The sequence below is a fragment of the Ascidiella aspersa genome, chromosome 3, assembly GCF_963924565.1.
Source record: "Ascidiella aspersa chromosome 3, kaAscAspe10.2, whole genome shotgun sequence".
NCBI classification, from domain to species: Eukaryota; Metazoa; Chordata; class Ascidiacea; order Phlebobranchia; family Ascidiidae; genus Ascidiella; species Ascidiella aspersa.
Window position 1 is genome coordinate 33,032,141 of NC_139449.1, and position 16,213 is coordinate 33,048,353.

A 16,213-nucleotide genomic window follows, 5' to 3' on the forward strand; every position below is an offset into this window, starting at 1 on the left:
ACTCTTTTTATTTTTTCAGGATACATTTTTGGAGGCGATCGATGACATCATACCCCCGACTGAGGTCAGTTCAAGAGATGTCGTCAACTCTGCAGCTTTTTATCAGAAAGCAATCGAGGTTCTATCAACTCCTACTGCTGAGAATAGAAGAAAGAGGAGAGAGACAGGTACACCATAAAGTTGTGTGCTTCGCTTGACAGAAAACAGTCTCGAAGCTTTTTCACGTTGGCGCCAATAAAAGATAATGCAACTATGATGCCTATGTAATAAAACACACGGCGGTAAAGACTTTTTTCCTAAAATCGATTCACCAAAACTTACTAGTTCGTGTATCATCTAAAAATATTTTTTAAATCCTTTCGCCCAAATCTTGTTGATTATAAAAAACAAAGACGCAGATATGCAAATCTTATTCCTTAATGCACTATTGTCCAGGCGAGACCGTGCCCGATTTCGACCAGATAACGGCTCTTGGAGATGGCAACGTGAACTGGACGCCCGAGCAACTGAGCTCCATTTCCGACGAGGACTTCGCCAACTCACTTCCCGTGCTAGGAGCGATCGAGAACTGGAGCGACGAGGCAACTGTAGCGCTCTACGATCACATGATTCAGGTGAAAGAGTGTTTATATTTAAGGGCGTACATATTTTTTTCTGTATTTTTAACTTTAACAAGATCACGCGATTTTTGGGCCGATCGCATGATAATCTATTAAAATATCAATTTATTGTATCACCAGGGACACATAATAATTTATAAACCTTTGTCTGTTATTACATTATGTTTATACGAGGTACAATCGCATAATTAGGATGAAACGTCAATTATTATCAGAGAAGGTCGTGTAATTTGGGATCTGCTTGGATTTTTTTGTCTAAAATCTGTCCCAATCACATAACAATAGTGAACACATAATCACATTGCTTAAGTCTGTTACATTCATAACATTTAGGCAAAAGTTACATTTCGATAATCAAACCTTTTCATTTATAGACGTTCGATGAGCCGGCCAAATGGGAGGCAGAAGTTATCTCCGAAGCCAAACACATTCTCGTCAACATGTCGTTCACCGACATCCTCAAATTGAATCTTACAGACCCAGATGCTGTTTCATCATTGTCGGAAATACCTTTCGACCATATTCAGGTTGAGACTATAGGGCTGTTACAACCAAACCGAACGTCTTCGGTTTTATTAACTTTTTAGTATCGATTTTATCTGGAAGAACTTAAAGAAACTTATTCACTCCCTTGACAAAATATGACCTGCAATTGTATATTCATCAAAAACTACACGAATGACAGATTAATTTACATTCAAGCGCTGATACTAAGTTATTGCCTACTAAGTCAAGGTTAACTTGTTTTAGAGAATCTTTTAAGTCGCCCAAGCGGTTTATTAGAATCTGTAAAAAAAACTGCAAGAATTAGTCCAAAATCAACAAAAAAATGAAATAAATTTTGCTTTTATTTTTATTTAATGTTCGTAAATTTCAATGTCCAACATTTTTTATTAAAATTTCAACCTTTCAGAGGGGCACTGTGTCGGCCGGCTACATGATCCAGAACTCGAAAACAATGTGGTCACTGACGAGCGATGACGTCACTGCGCTTGGTGACATCATGTGCGGGTCTTCCGCCTTGCAACTCGCCTCCCTTGGAAAAGACGTCGTGAGGTTGCTAACAAGTTATTCGTCCGAGCGGCTACGAACTAAGTTTAAGTGACCACATGATGCCACCGTAAACTATTACTGTGACCAATGGGCCTAATTAGAATTTTCGTGCAAGCAAGGCCAGGCTAAAAAAACAACTAGTCCGCTTTGAGTTTCAAACTCACGGCCTTCGGTTAAACCGGGACCTTCGCTAGATCGACTGAGCTTCGCAGGCTCAGAGGAGGGGAGCTGGTCGAGAAACGTCCATAGCACCGTTTCCTGCTGCATCCTGTTCGTACATAGGCCTACAAGATCAACAACCCGAATCAGCATCTGAAACATCCGTTCAAACAATGTGATCACATATTATACACATTGTGTGTATAAATGTTTCATGTTTTAAAGGGATTTAGTGGAATGTGCCCGCCCAATGCCCATGCAAAGACCACAAAGATTGTTCGCTTTCATCACCGATGAATTTAAACTGTAACGTTTGCATTACTTACATTTCATGCTTAAATTAATAGAGATGTCTTGGCAAGGTTGGGCACATAGGGTGGGGGATTTCGTGGCCATGCCCCCCAAAAAAACTTATTTTTTGCGTTTTTGAGTTGCGTAACTGTAAAAATATTGTCGTAGGGCATTTTTATAAATTCTTTTTAGTTCATAAGGCGTCGTGCGTCTCATCGCACCCTGCAAAATGAAAGTTTCCGCAACTTAAACAACAGAAAGCCGTGTTTTCGCTTGACCCGAATCGATAACATCTATGTAGTATAGCTTTTGTATAGATAATTCTTACCAAAAACTGTAACAAAATAACCGAAGTGTGTCGGGTTCTTAAGGTTACTTCTTTATGGCGTCTCGTTTTGATGTAACATTTCTAACTTTCAGTTTTACGTCACTTGTAACGTCAAGATATGACGGCGTAAAATACCTGGTATTGAGTATCCTAGATAGCTTGGTATAACACCTGCGCTTACCGCTTTGCATCGTTTAGCGAGTCGATGGCTGAGCTTGGATATTCGGAGTGCTTTAACCAAGCGCAGAGCGACGTTCTTTACTCCATCGTTATGATGTCGAACGACATGGAGATACCAGACGCATCGCTTCTGCAGGAGATGGGCTCTCTCGCAGGTCGAAGAATGTTTAAACGCTATATAGGGCTGTGGATTGTTTAACGGAGGCAAAGGCCAGCGAATTAAGACTCATTTTACACGTAGCGGTATGCATTTGATAAAGGTTATAGCTAAGCGTAGAAAAGTAACGATTTTGGGGTTACCTAGGAAAAATACGGTATTTGGTGAGAATCGAACTCAGACATGACTAAAACCGGTAAGTTGTTGTGCAAGTTGAAAACGACGAATGGCACCGCTGCACTCGATAATGTTGAAGCCATCAATTCGAGTCTATCAACAGCCGGGGTAATTGCCGGAGGCGCTTCATTGACAATTTATTTTATTTGAAAACTATATGATAGACATATTATTAGGATTAAGATGTGTGCTTTTGCCGGGCTATTTCTTGAATATCTTACTGTTATTAAAAATATTATTAAACTTTTACTTTTTAGCTGGCCTTGCTGTATCAGAGCTGCTCAAGGTGCCAGTGGAGTCGATGCCTTTCATAAAAGAAATTGTCTTCAAAAAAATCGACCCAGTTCGAATAAGGGTAACAGTGCAATTTTCTAAACTTTAAATACACAAAAGACGCGCATGCACATTGACATTGTATTTATGGAAGACTTTACTACTGTGTAGTGTAGAGGCGTAAGGTTATCTGTAAATGGGATAAACCTTGAAACGATGAACAATTGTACATAAAAATATTTACCGATAAAAATTGTCGTTTAGTAATAAATTTTGTATAGATTGCATTCCACGTACATTTTCGATAACAAACTATCTTAATAAACGTATTTTACGTCGTAAAAAATAGCAGTTTCGGATCTGGCCATCGTTCCGCAGTTTGTTGACCACTGCTCTCAAACATTTCGGTCACTTTCTCTCTTTCATTCTTTTTAGGACGGTCTGTCGGTTGAGCAACTTAAGAACGCAGGCGTCACAAACATCGCTGCCATTTTGAACAACCCTGATCTGTACCCCATGCTGAGACGCAACCAGCAAATCGGCTTACAGATGGAAGCATACGGCGAGATTAAAAGTATACGTTTATCTTTATTTACATGTTTGTTACTGCAGTGTGACTGTGTGGCGACTCCATCAAATTTTAATGGTTAATTGTAGAACGAAACTTTTTACATCTTTATAATCACTTGAGGTGTACTCTGGGCAGCTGGCCTTGTAGAAGTTGTGCGCTTTTCGACTCGTATTTGTCATAGTTTTTAAGTTTCTTAAATGCGAAAAGCATTACTGTACCTAACCGCTCTTTTTTTATTTATCAGAAACGAAATACAAAAATCCCTGTCCATATGGTTTATTTAAACAACATGAGCTTAATGCCTAAACAGCAACGAAAGAACTTTATAAGAAAATCATTTTTTACCCGTTTCAAATCCCTTCACTTCACCTAAGAAGCCACTTAAGAATTAACAACCTTTCCGTAGGCATATAGCGATCAAACGGCGAGTAATAAGTTTATATACTTTTATTGCAGTGCCACTTGCAGAGTTGCCCACAGTCGCAAAAGATGATGATTACGTCGACGGAATTGATGTTCAATTAGACAGTAGGTTTCTTATTACATATGTGTGTAGTTCGTCGCGGTAAGCCGCGAATCTTCACGAATAGTTTTGTGTTTACCTACTGATTTTGTATTCGGGTTATAGTTTTCAAACAAAGTCTTAGGACCGTTGTTCCGCGGTTCAAACAAAAAATCAAACGTAACGATTTTATGTCTTTCTTTTTTTTTCTAGGTACATAAAATAGATATATTTAAGTATTTGTACTTAACTCGTTATAAAGTAAATTTTTTGAAAATTAAAAATCATGGGAAACAGTTTGAGTTGACAAGGTATGACCAAAGTTAAGGCCAATTTTGAGCACTATTACATCGCTATTTCGTTGCTAAAAAAAAATTTTAGGGTGTTTACCAAAATCCAACTTTAACTTCAGACACCTAACATATAACAGCTGAAGCTCCGACCAAAAGACTTGTAGGTATGCAGTCTACTGTATTCTCGATTAATATGTTCTTACCGGTGACGTGTGTAAATTACGTCAATAAAAAAAATCCAATTCCATCTGGGTTTTTTTACCCGATACGACAACCTAATTGTAAGCGAATTCTGTGAGATTAACGGCAAACTTACTCGCTGTGATTTTAAAGATTCAGGTGAAGCCGTTACAATAGCTTCGATGGAGACAACGGCTGACGGCTCCGGCTCTCCTGGCAATTCGCCTTACGTTGCTACGCTATTCGTGTCCATTGCCATATCTTTCGTGTGCCAACTTTCGTGTTGAACGCAATGACTCGTATTTGTTGTACGTGATAACCTATTCGCATTTATTTTAAGGTTTGTAGCAAAAAATTAGCTGTGCGTGAAAATATTGCATTATTTTTGCCACTCCTGAAAAAGTAATAAAGTGTGCCGCAATTTTTAGCTTTGCGTGTTTCAATTATTACCAATAGAAAGGCAATGACATTTCAAATTTGATTTTGTGGTTGTTTTAGTTAATATATTATAATCCTAGTTGCTCTAACACTATAAGCTTATTTATTTTAAAAATATTAGCGTTTTACTAATTAGTACTAAAAGTTTAATATTTTATGTAGGCCTTTAGTCATAGAATACTAATTACATAGAAGGCTCACTGGGTCTCGTCACGCATGAGTAACACTGACACGATTTGTTAAAAAAACTTGTTTCGGCGGCAATTTTAGGTAGAGTATTTATGTCGTTTGTTAATCTCCGTATTATTTTGCGCGTTTTCGCATATTTTATTTTGTTAGTTTGACAAATTTAGCATGTCAAGTACGGTATCGAACTGACAATTAAGGTAATAGCCGAACCGCTTAACGTTCCCCAAGAAGTGGAATTACAACCACTAATCAAGCCAACACCAGAAGCAACCATCAGTTTTGTATCTCGTGTTCTTCCTAGAGACATTCAGCTTTTCCCTCTTGGCTTCAAAGTGATAACAGATTGGTTGCAATTATTTTTAAGAAAAAATCAACCAAGTTGTGTAATATCACAATATCTGAAATACTGCTGTAATGCTGATAAGTTATTTTTAAATTTATCACAATTGGAAGCTGCAAAGCAACCTATACATTTAGTCAATGAAATCGTCAAAAACAAAGAAGATACAGTTTTACAATCCTATTCTATAAATAAAGATGAAAGTGAAATATTAGTGTATGTTGCTGGATACTGTATTCACAAGTAATCTTTGTATATGGCCGTATTTGTCTAATTCTAAATAGAGAAATCAGGTGGCACTGAATAAAGACAAATTGTATTTGATTCTCGACAAGCTTTCGCACAACCGTGCTTCATCAGGTCAAAGTATAAATAAAAACAATTAAAATGCACGTAAAAGCACAGGCGCAAGTAAAAGGCGATAAGAATGGTGACGTCTAAAATATCCACAGGCACATGCTCGCAAAAGCGTGTTACTGACGCAAAAACAATCATACTACGATGCCTGCGCTTCAAGGTACGATGGGTGTAGTACCGCCTGCTATGAGGTGTAGTGTGACATAAAGCCCAAATCCCGATTGAGCCCGACATTAAATGCATCGAACTTTTTAATTATGTTTTGTTGGACTGTGAGCCTCGCTTGGGTGCCGTTACTTACTTTTTTGATCACCGAAACTCTAGGTCTTTTACACTGTGTGATCCTTGGTTAAAATGTTCGCCAACAGGTTTCTCCATATGTCCATGCCTTATGTCACTTTTATGTCCGTTCATGCGCTCTCTGATTGTTTGTCCAGATTCTCCAATGTAGATGGTTCGGGGACATTTTACGCATGTGATTGCGTACACCGCATTGGTGGTATCGCAGTTATAATTACCGCCGACTTCAACGCTGCTGCCGTTCGGTACTTCAATGATGTGACTTCTATTGATATGTGAGCACAGTTCACAACGACTTTTCCCGCAGGGCAGGGTACCAAAGTTTTGCTTTTCGTCTTTAAATTTGCAGGTGACGACTATGTTGCGCGGTTGCCGATAACTTATAAGTGGCTTTAAAGGAAATATCGAAGCGGTTATTGGATTGTTATTCAGTATTGGCTGCAGGTCGGCGATTATGCGGTTCAGGTGTTGGAGCCGCGGATTGTACGTTAGAACTATGGGGGTCCGGTTGTTGTCCTTCTTGGTTGTGGGCGTCAGGAGGTCTTCTCTATTGCTCATACTGGCTTTGGTGATCTGGCTTTGCACTAAGTTTTTTTTTATAATTTAAATTCTCAAACGTTGATGCAAGCTTTTTTAGTTGTGCTGCTCTGTCTTCGGTTTCGGAACAGATCCGGATGTATCGTAGTGCTTGACTGTAGACTATTGATCTGAAGATGTGTTTCGGATGGAAACTATCTGGATTTAGAAAGTTTCCACTGTCCGTTGGCTTGTGGTAGACCGTGGTCTGTATTAATCCACCTACAATTGACGCCGTTGTGTCTAGAAAGTTGACTTTGGTTGTTGAGTGTTCCAACGTAAATTTCATGTTTTGATTTGCCGAGTTAAAATCGTTAAAGAACACCTGTAGTTGCTGCTCCCCGTATGTCTAAACTAAAAATATGTCATCGATATATCTTAAATAGAGCCTTGGTCTTAGCTGGCAGCTACTAAGGAAAGCATCTTCCAATATTCACAAGGCCTTCAAAAAGTTCTAAGACTTGCATTCAATCATTCAAGTTTTACGTGCACCTGAAAATAAAAAAACATCAAATTCAGCCTTTCTTTTGAAGTTGGAAAAAGAAAATTGTCATCTAAAGATGCCTGCTGAATGGTGCTCATATTTTTTTAATTATATGTACGGTATTTTACTTTTAGCATAGAATGCAGCAAAAAGACTGATCAAATTAATTTTGATAAAGCAATAGTTGACATACTTTCAAGCAACGGTGACTGTATTTATTGTTAAGCTGTTTATAAGGGTTTTGGGACACAGTTTTAGTAAAAGCTTTTTGAAAATGTTTTTAAAAAGGTAAATAAGCAATCTGCAGGTTTAAGAAGAGATTAGCCAACAAAATAAGAAAGGGGCATGTAAAATGATATTACTAAACATTGAAAAAAGAAACAATGTAAATTTAAATCTTTATTATTACAGTTTATTTGCATATAAATGTTGTCTCAACTTGAAGTTGAAATCCTGTATTGTATTTATTTATGCCATATGTCTTGAGTGGTGTTTTCATCTTTGGTCTATTATTGGCATTTGTTAATTGGCTGTTAGGGATCATTTAAATAGTAAAATAGTTATATTATTTAATTTCAGCCCAGTAACAGCAATTTATTACGTATTTTTTACATCATGTAATAAAAGAACACCAAATTATTATTCAATTTGCCCATTTTTTCTTTTTGGGAAGTGGATCTTCACAAAGGGTTGTCCAAGCATTTTTTATTCCATATGTTGTATTGCCGCCTTTAATTTTTTTATTACTTTTGTTTGTATGATATGCTGTACACCTTATGAGACCTGGTGAATATCCTGATTTCTTGCCAGGTAACCAAGTTGCCTCTAAATAAAACACAATTGGATATTTACTCAGAGGTGAATATACTTTTTAAGCTTGGTAACGATTCTAATAAATAATAAATTACATCTTCAAGTATATTATTGCTATAGATATACTGTATATTCACAAATGCTGTGTGAAAAATTACTTTTCATTTCATCAAGAGTGAGAAATCCAATTAAATTTGAACTTGAAGTTGATGCTCGTTGAATTTCATTAAGACCCGGTTTTGGGGGCATAAAATTCCTATGAAAAGGTAATATTAGAATATACTTATAGAATAGCTTAGTTCTACCTCTTACCGGTAACGTTTGATGGTTGATGGTGATGGAAGAGTTAAAACATCTGATCCACGGATGTGATCATAAGCACACGGTGATCGACAATAAAACTCAATGCACCAACGAATCAAATCAGGGTGATAACGTCTTGCGTTTGGTGGAGCAGACATATTTTCCAATTGTTGTTTTAAAAACATTTTTTTCCATGGGTTCACATAAACCTATTAAGCATTAGATTATATTTGATGATGTTTATACTTCCACAAACATAGTATTTTTTTCACAGTTTCATTCTCATCATTGTCATCATCAAGGTAAATAGATTCACTGTTAATTTGGAAAATATTGCTACATTTCTGGCAGTGTGTCATCTCATCGCAAGCTAAAATATGATTGACAGTGGTTGCACAAACATTATTTTAAAATACAAACCTTGTGAGTTGCTCTCTGTGTATTCTTTCTTCATTGCTGGTTGCCAAACATGGCTTACCACTTACGCACAGTAAAGCAAGATACTTTGGGTAGGTTTTTTGACTTGGAGTTCCTGGTACTGGAGATGCAGCCCGGAAGACAGCAGTGACTTGGTGCCATTATTATATATATATTATTAAATTGTATCAAAACAACTGCTTAACCAAAATTGGATTCGTTACAGCACAGGTGTAGGAAAACGTCTTCCTGCGACGACAGCGTATGCAATTTATACTAATGTTAATTTTATGTAAAAGCCTAATTGGCAATGAACTAAATGATGATAGAAGTGCCAGCAATAAGCAAGAAATTGCATAAGAATCGCAATTTAAAAACATTGGCCCGCAAGATAAAATAAACCTTGTTTTTGGTGTCCCGCGATGAAAAGAAGTTGGACCACCCTGCCTTAGACAAAAGAAGATGAAATTGTGGTAAGCGGTGTAAAAAAAAATTATTTCGCCGAAATGACAAGTAAAAAGGTTTATTGGCGACCGAAGTAAGTGTCATTCATGCGGAACAGTATGCAAATGAAGCAGTGAGCCTTCTATGTAATTAGTATTCTATGCCTTAGTTGCAATTTAGGGAAATCCCCGTACTGTTTTAGGGGAGACATTAATGTCGACAAATGACGTCATACATAACTACGTGTATTTTAGTTCAAGTCTTAAACATCTTAATATTACACCGGACTGTAATACAACAATACAGTCGATAAACAACTACAAAGGAGTTCACCTTTAAAAGAAAGCTCAGGAAAGTTGTATGTTGAACTTATTTCAGTATTCTTACAAACTCTTGTTTTGTCTCGCTGTTGCTTCCTTCGCTATTTTGAGTGAAAACTTTGTCAAAAGCCAGCAAGATGTCAGTTACGTGGTGAACGCTGTTTTGGATACTTCTGTACATTTCCTGATAGGTTTGTTGTTTTTTAAAAAAGTATTCTGTCTACGAAGAGGCATTTTTAAGCAAAACATTTGCAAGTTATTTTTTTTGGTAAAATATAATATGGTCAATATAATATGGCCTATTAACTGACCGTTTTAAAGCATTGTATTTGGTTTAAACAATTTATTATTTCTTAAGGTTTTGGATGCTGGTTAATTGCAGCATTTGATGGAGTCAAGAATTCGTTGCTGCAAGCTTTGATGTGTGGAATAATTTCTAGCGCAATAGATGTTGATCACTTTCTTGCTGCACAAAGCTTTTCACTAAAGGTAACTTGCTTTTTTTAAGGTCTATGTTAGATTGAGTTTTTCGGCCTTCTGGACAAAATTTGCATTATATACCCCAGAAAATGGAAGCTTCCATGATTTACTCCTATTTAAAAAAAATATCTTCTATTTTATGCAAAAAGTACAGCAATTAGTTCATTGCCAACTGTTATTTCTTTAAAGCTATTAGTGAACCTGTTTTGTTTTTACAGAAAGCTATTTCCTTGCCTAATAGGCCAATTCTACACACTGTAATTGCTATTCCAATATTTGTGGGAATTTGTCTACTCATTTCCACCTGCGTAAAATCCAAGTTGATTGCAAAATATTTTGACACCACTAACCAGTTTAACATCATCGAAAACCTGCACTTACTTTTACTTGTTGCTTGGTCATCGCATCAACTAAGAGATAGTTTGCGTAGAGGTTTGTGGCTGTGGCCATTTGGTTCACTCCCACCTACACCTTTTTGGCTTTATGTTACTTCAATTTCTATATTTCCTCTTTTTTTGCATATTTTACTGTTGAAGGGGTACACTGACAACCCAGATGATACCAGCAAACAATCTGAAAACGTTGAGTTGTTAGATGTGTAGCTTGGCCACTGTCTTTTGTGTTTAATTGGTGGTGCTAAGGCTGATTTTTATTCAACAATTTGCACTGGTTGACGCTATACTATGTAAACTGTATAGTTCACTGTTTTATTTTCAAAAGTCTTTAACTGTACCAGTGTTACAAAATCACTCCTATTGTTGTTGGTTGCTCTACCTATCCTGTTTTTACTTTTCTTGTTATATTTTATTATTTGTCTTTATACTTTTTATTACAATGGAAGTTTTATTTTAAAACTGTAATAATTTACTAGTACCTTTTTCTGAAAAAATTATATTCTTTCGTTTCTAAATAATGCTTTTGTGTATGATGTCTTTGTTTAGGTAGCATGAATAAGATGCTTAACAAGTGTAATGCCATGTATAAATTTTTTTTTTATATACCAGAAAGTAAGGGATGACTGTATATAGCTAGAACTGTGATAGGCATGAAACTGAAACATTTGGAAGCAGCTCTTCAAAATGTAAATAGTTTTGACAAACCAAAGGTCCATCTTGAACAATATGCAACACCAGCACATTTAGCAGGTAGATTTTACATTTTTGTAAAGAACCAATGTGCCAATGATATTACCAATCAAATTTTGTCAATATGAAAAACAAAATTCCTAAAAATTCTTTAGCATGCTTGCTGCACTGTGCTGATGAGCAGTTTGGTGACATTGAAGGCTGTGAGGTCTTGGATATAGGTTGTGGTTGTGGAATTCTCTCGATTGGTGCATCAATTTTGGGAGCAAGTTATACTGTTGGAGTTGACATAGATGAGGGTTAGTAAAATATATAATACTACAAGACAAAATTATGGTAAAATTCTATTTTGTGACTCATTGCAATAAGGTAAAATACTGTTTATGTCTGTCTATATTTATTTCAAGATGACTTTAATCCAGTTGTATTTTTATTTGAAGATGCACTGCAGCTATTTGCTGAAAATTGTGAAGAAATGGAAACAACAGACAATGTTGATTGTATATTGGCTGATGTCACAAAGTTGCACCACAATTGTTTGTATGTTTTAAACAAAAAACTTTTAAAAAACAAAACTAGTATTAATTAAATATGTTCTCCTAAGTATTTAAAATTGTGTTGTATTTTATATTATACATGTTGCACTATTTTTAGATTTAAAAGGAAATTTGACACAGTTGTCATGAACCCTCCTTATGGTACTAAAAACAATAAAGGTGAGAAAATGCAAGCTAATTGAGATTATTTTTTAACTTAAGCAAGGCGGCGAAAAGGTATGAATTTAGGATTTTATTGAAAAAATTAACAATTTCACCATATATAGATAACCTATTCCAAACTTTGTTAATTAGTTTCCATACTGATTAAGGGTAGTATGTCAATGAATGTTAAACAGTGTGATGTATTTATTTTTGTTTAGGCATTGATATTGAATTTCTTCGTGCAGCCAGCAAACTAACAAGTAATGCAATTTATTCCCTACACAAAAAGGCAACTAGGGATTTTGTTTGCAAAAAAGCGATCACTCTTGGATTGAAGCCGAATGTTGTTGCAGGTAAATTGGCAAATTTTGAAAATGATTGTATAAATTATGTGTATCTAAAATAATAATACCCGTAACTGCTTAGTATCTTTATTACAAAGAACTTACTATTTTTATTAAATGTAAAATTTTCCTAAAGAATATTGCCTGTATAAGTTGTTGAAATGTTGGCGCATTTAATCAAAAACATTTCTCAGAAGAGCAATTTTACATTTCATACAATGTCTGCCAGAAACAGTAAACTTAGTTTTTAATGTTTTTTTTGTATTAGTATGGCTTCTACAGTTATGATCACTTAGTTTGATAAACCATTTTATTTTGTAGAACTGAGATATAATCTGGCAGCCACTTACAGGTTCCATAAAGAAAAATCAAAAGACATAGAAGTTGATTTTATTCGTTTCACAATAGACCATTGATTTGAAGGTCTGTAACTAATAAATTCAATTTGCTGACATATATATGATATAGATGTTTTATATTGCTACAAAAATAGCAGCCTTTAGCATTCAGGTTACAATTGGGAATAAAATAGCTAGCATCACATGATTTTGTTACATAAAAATATATATATATATATATAAAAATAACAACATGATTGTTTTATATATTGTCATCAATTGCAGTCAATGGTGAGCACCAATTTAATCAAACTGCTGATGTGGATCTGTAGTATGCAATACCAGCTGAAGAGCCAGCTGTAAGAAGAAGGCACCAAAGAGATAAACTATTGGGGCGCAGTTGGGACTGAAATCCATATGTTCTGCAAGACAAAAACAAGTTTAATTGTCTATAAATTTGCTGTTGCATGTTTTCACAAATATACTAGACTGGTCCACAAATATTCTAGACTATTGTTTATTAGTTAGTGTTATTTTTGAGTTTGGACATGATTTGAGTAGCGTCAAAACTTGCCTAAAGTTGTTTTTGGGCGATGCCAGAATATTGCCTTGCGTTGAATCTTCAACATCAAACCAGTTGAAATAAAACATTGTCCAGAGAAACAGGAGCATGCTTGTACCTGAAATGTATAATTTTAAAAAGTTGTTAGAAATAAACTATTCAACTTTCAAATTCTTTGCATTCGAATTTGTGCATGTCTTCAGCATATATAAAAACTCGCCTGTTATGCAAGATGAAACAACTGGATTTAGGTTGTTTAGGTATTCCAATAGAAAATGGTTTCCCATATCAAGTGGTGTGTTTGTTTGATGTTCGCCGAACCTTAGTTTAAATCCCCATTGCAACAAAGTTGCTGCAATTAGGCAACAAGCCACAGCCAGTGAAAATGAAATGCGACTTCTTCTATTGTTTCTGTCTTGATCGGCTGACAGTTCGCTTTCCATTTTGATTAGAGGACTTAAAACAAGACTCTTGATTAATAATTTTTACATAAAATAAAGCCTAATCCGAAATAATTATTAACACGCTGTACTACCTATGTTAATTTGTATTTAGAAATACCGTAGTTCACGGTTCGGCATAGCTATCTAAATGAATATAGCATGGAAACTTTAGTTTAATCTAAGAAAATAGTGTCGTAGATGTATATTTTCATTTCGTGCCAACCATGTAACTTTCCGCACGAAAAATTGTGAACACACCTAACAAAAATTAATAAAATATCTCGATTTTTTAAACAAAGGTTAAGGCATAAAAATTCTATAATTGAGCTATTTATAATTGTCTGCATTCGAGCGTAACTTAATGGATCTCGTGCGAAACGTAATATTCTAATTTTATAAACATTTTAAAACAACAACTGACAAACTGTTTTTAATATTTTGCTTTTGAACTTTGTTTTTTTAAATGGCTTACGATTTAGGACTCTGTCGTACATCGTTGCCAAAATCCCCTTTTACCGTATTTTAGTGTTTAGAAAACTACTTGTGGCGCTGGTTTACAATTCTATCACATTTTAGTACGGTGGTTTCTAAATTGCTAATATTATTTGAGTTGTGGTACGAGTTAGTGTTCAGGTTTCGGTGGGTCAATAATTATTATATTTACTCCAACATTTATTTATTGCCATTTCAGTTTTGCCGACTCGTTTCATTAGTGTAAAACAAATAGATTATAATCTCTTTGGTGTAAAAAAAGTGGGAGGATTCGAGACAGTTTTTTTTTATTAAGGCGCAGCCCCAGGCCAAACTGTTAACTGAAGAATTTACATTTGAATTACATTGCTAAAAATAAAAAAAAATTGGAATCTTAGTAGTCAAAACCTGAATATATGTACATTGTACAACTACATTTATATGGCTTGTATGACAGAAATACACGACAATTAAAACTACTAGTTTCAATAGTTATACATACCCAAGTTAGTGTTTGGTAATTTATTCAACTGTTTTTAGTAAAGCGATAAACCTCCCCTTTAAATGAAGAGGTGATCACAAACACAATGCCACTAGGAAAAATATACCTACAGCTTGTGACTGGAAATGTAGGTGAGCCTGTATATCAAATAGAATGTGAAGGGAACTGGACAATCAGCGATTTGAGACATATAGCAGAAACCAAATATCCTTGTGCAAGGGTAGGCATGGCATGTATTTTTAAGCATTTAATCTATTTTGTTTTAACGTATGGCAAAACATGCTTATGTAAAAACTGTTTCAGAGTCTCTACAACATCCGGTATATGAATAATGGAGAACTATTGCCACCAGACACTCCTTTATCAGATATATATGAGGTAAGACAAGGATAGATAACATAAATCGGTATGTATAGAAGTTCAAACTACACAACCTTATAAGTGTAACCACATTATGTATCTCTTAAGCAAGTTATCGTTCTTAAACTTATATGTACAACCAGTAGATTATTTTTTTTTAATCATTGTTGTATACACTTGACTATTTTAAAGCAATTTGTGTTCATACCTGGGTTAGTAAATTGCCCACTTGAATTATGTAAAAGGTTTAGTTGTGGTTGGGTCCTAACCTAAAAAGTATTTTTCCATTTTTAAACACCCGGAATTCAGCTAAAAGTGTTATGAAATAATACAGGCGTCCAGTATAAAAAAATGGTTTACAAGTACAACGCTGGGCTTTAAGGGGCAAAGTAGTCCTAATTTGCAGTAATGCTTTTTTCAGTTACTATAAAACTTAATCAGAAATTTGATGTTTAAAGATCAGAGATGAGCCTCACATTGAACTCATCAACGAAAAAGGTCCTTATACACCGTCCTATCCAGACCCCCCACCTAATTTGTAAGTAATAAATTTAGAAATTTATAATAAAAATTTAGTTTTAACAGACACTAATTTATTATATCTTTTGAATATTAATAATTTTTATTGCAAGATTTATATCTGTAAATAATCAAGTGCAACTTTTTATATGTTAATAAGAGTCATCTATTCTGAAAAACTGAATTTTCATTGCTATCTGACAGCCAACTTTAAAACAGATCTCAATTCTTTTTCTGTGATGAATAGCAATAAAACCAATTGCTTCTTTTTTTGCAACAGTGTGCGCATAAGCAAAATTGTTTAAATGAGAGCTTTACGAAAATATCTTTAAATTGTTTTGTCGCAGCACTGAGGCTGGTTGGACACCTGAGAGGGTTGCCGGCTACTACAGAGAATTCAGTTCTCAGGCCAGCTCTCATTATAGAGATGAAATGGAAAGACTGTGTTTGTAAAGCTTCACCATTTAAAAAGTTGTGAATGATTTGTATGTCGAATTTTAAATAATGTAACAGAACATTTTTGCCCTTTTATTGTATGTTTCAATAATTATGCATTCTCTACATTGTCTTACGTGATTTTTTGGATAATTTTAAACATTTATCTATTGGTGATTTTTAACATCAATAAAGAACTGCATTGCAC

General features: G+C 35.1%; 4 protein-coding genes across 5 annotated transcripts; 3 read left to right on the forward strand and 1 right to left on the reverse strand.

Annotated features, from left to right (window-relative positions):
* Window positions 1–9,679: 9,679 nt before the first annotated feature.
* On the forward strand, window positions 9,680–10,863 carry LOC146162570 (transmembrane protein 267-like). Its single transcript, XM_083383934.1, has 3 exons — window positions 9,680–9,956; window positions 10,124–10,254; window positions 10,464–10,863. Exons 1-3 carry the CDS (start codon window positions 9,806–9,808, stop codon window positions 10,845–10,847), a joined length of 666 nt encoding a protein of 221 aa, XP_083240060.1. The 5' UTR covers window positions 9,680–9,805; the 3' UTR covers window positions 10,848–10,863.
* A 340-nt stretch (window positions 10,864–11,203) lies between these two features.
* On the forward strand, window positions 11,204–13,390 carry LOC146162571 (rRNA N(6)-adenosine-methyltransferase METTL5-like). Of its 2 annotated transcripts, XM_083383935.1 has the most exons (7): window positions 11,204–11,390; window positions 11,486–11,629; window positions 11,771–11,870; window positions 11,985–12,046; window positions 12,250–12,384; window positions 12,697–12,798; window positions 12,999–13,390. In XM_083383935.1, exons 1-6 carry the CDS (start codon window positions 11,291–11,293, stop codon window positions 12,789–12,791), a joined length of 636 nt encoding a protein of 211 aa, XP_083240061.1. In that variant the 5' UTR covers window positions 11,204–11,290; the 3' UTR covers window positions 12,792–12,798; window positions 12,999–13,390. The 2 variants fall into 2 exon arrangements, with proteins under 2 accessions (XP_083240061.1, XP_083240062.1); XM_083383936.1 differs by lacking the exon at window positions 12,697–12,798.
* Window positions 12,753–13,848, reverse strand: LOC146162572 (uncharacterized). The gene is made up of 3 exons (XM_083383937.1): window positions 13,496–13,848; window positions 13,288–13,393; window positions 12,753–13,135 (listed from the first exon to the last, which is right to left on the reverse strand). Exons 1-3 carry the CDS (start codon window positions 13,716–13,718, stop codon window positions 13,021–13,023), a joined length of 444 nt encoding a protein of 147 aa, XP_083240063.1. The 5' UTR covers window positions 13,719–13,848; the 3' UTR covers window positions 12,753–13,020.
* A 782-nt stretch (window positions 13,849–14,630) lies between these two features.
* On the forward strand, window positions 14,631–16,212 carry LOC146162573 (uncharacterized). The gene is made up of 4 exons (XM_083385401.1): window positions 14,631–14,911; window positions 14,995–15,069; window positions 15,510–15,589; window positions 15,918–16,212. The coding sequence occupies exons 1-4, from the start codon at window positions 14,777–14,779 to the stop codon at window positions 16,021–16,023; spliced, it is 396 nt and encodes a 131-aa protein (XP_083241527.1). The 5' UTR covers window positions 14,631–14,776; the 3' UTR covers window positions 16,024–16,212.
* The last annotated feature ends 1 nt before the right edge of the window (window position 16,213 follows it).

Coding starts and splice junctions, on each gene's coding strand:
- LOC146162570 (XM_083383934.1), top strand. CDS start 9,806: ATGTTGAACTTATTTCAGTATTCTTACAAACTCTTGTTTTGTCTCGCT. Junction 9,957..10,123: donor TTCTGTACATTTCCTGATAG/GTTTGTTGTTTT, acceptor TTATTTCTTAAG/GTTTTGGATGCTGGTTAATT. Junction 10,255..10,463: donor CACAAAGCTTTTCACTAAAG/GTAACTTGCTTT, acceptor TTGTTTTTACAG/AAAGCTATTTCCTTGCCTAA.
- LOC146162571 (XM_083383935.1), top strand. CDS start 11,291: ATGAAACTGAAACATTTGGAAGCAGCTCTTCAAAATGTAAATAGTTTT. Junction 11,391..11,485: donor AACACCAGCACATTTAGCAG/GTAGATTTTACA, acceptor AAAATTCTTTAG/CATGCTTGCTGCACTGTGCT. Junction 11,630..11,770: donor TGGAGTTGACATAGATGAGG/GTTAGTAAAATA, acceptor TTTTATTTGAAG/ATGCACTGCAGCTATTTGCT.
- LOC146162572 (XM_083383937.1), bottom strand. CDS start 13,718: ATGGAAAGCGAACTGTCAGCCGATCAAGACAGAAACAATAGAAGAAGT. Junction 13,394..13,495: donor TGTTTCATCTTGCATAACAG/GCGAGTTTTTAT, acceptor TATACATTTCAG/GTACAAGCATGCTCCTGTTT. Junction 13,136..13,287: donor TCGCCCAAAAACAACTTTAG/GCAAGTTTTGAC, acceptor TTTGTCTTGCAG/AACATATGGATTTCAGTCCC.
- LOC146162573 (XM_083385401.1), top strand. CDS start 14,777: ATGCCACTAGGAAAAATATACCTACAGCTTGTGACTGGAAATGTAGGT. Junction 14,912..14,994: donor CCAAATATCCTTGTGCAAGG/GTAGGCATGGCA, acceptor AAACTGTTTCAG/AGTCTCTACAACATCCGGTA. Junction 15,590..15,917: donor CCAGACCCCCCACCTAATTT/GTAAGTAATAAA, acceptor GTTTTGTCGCAG/CACTGAGGCTGGTTGGACAC.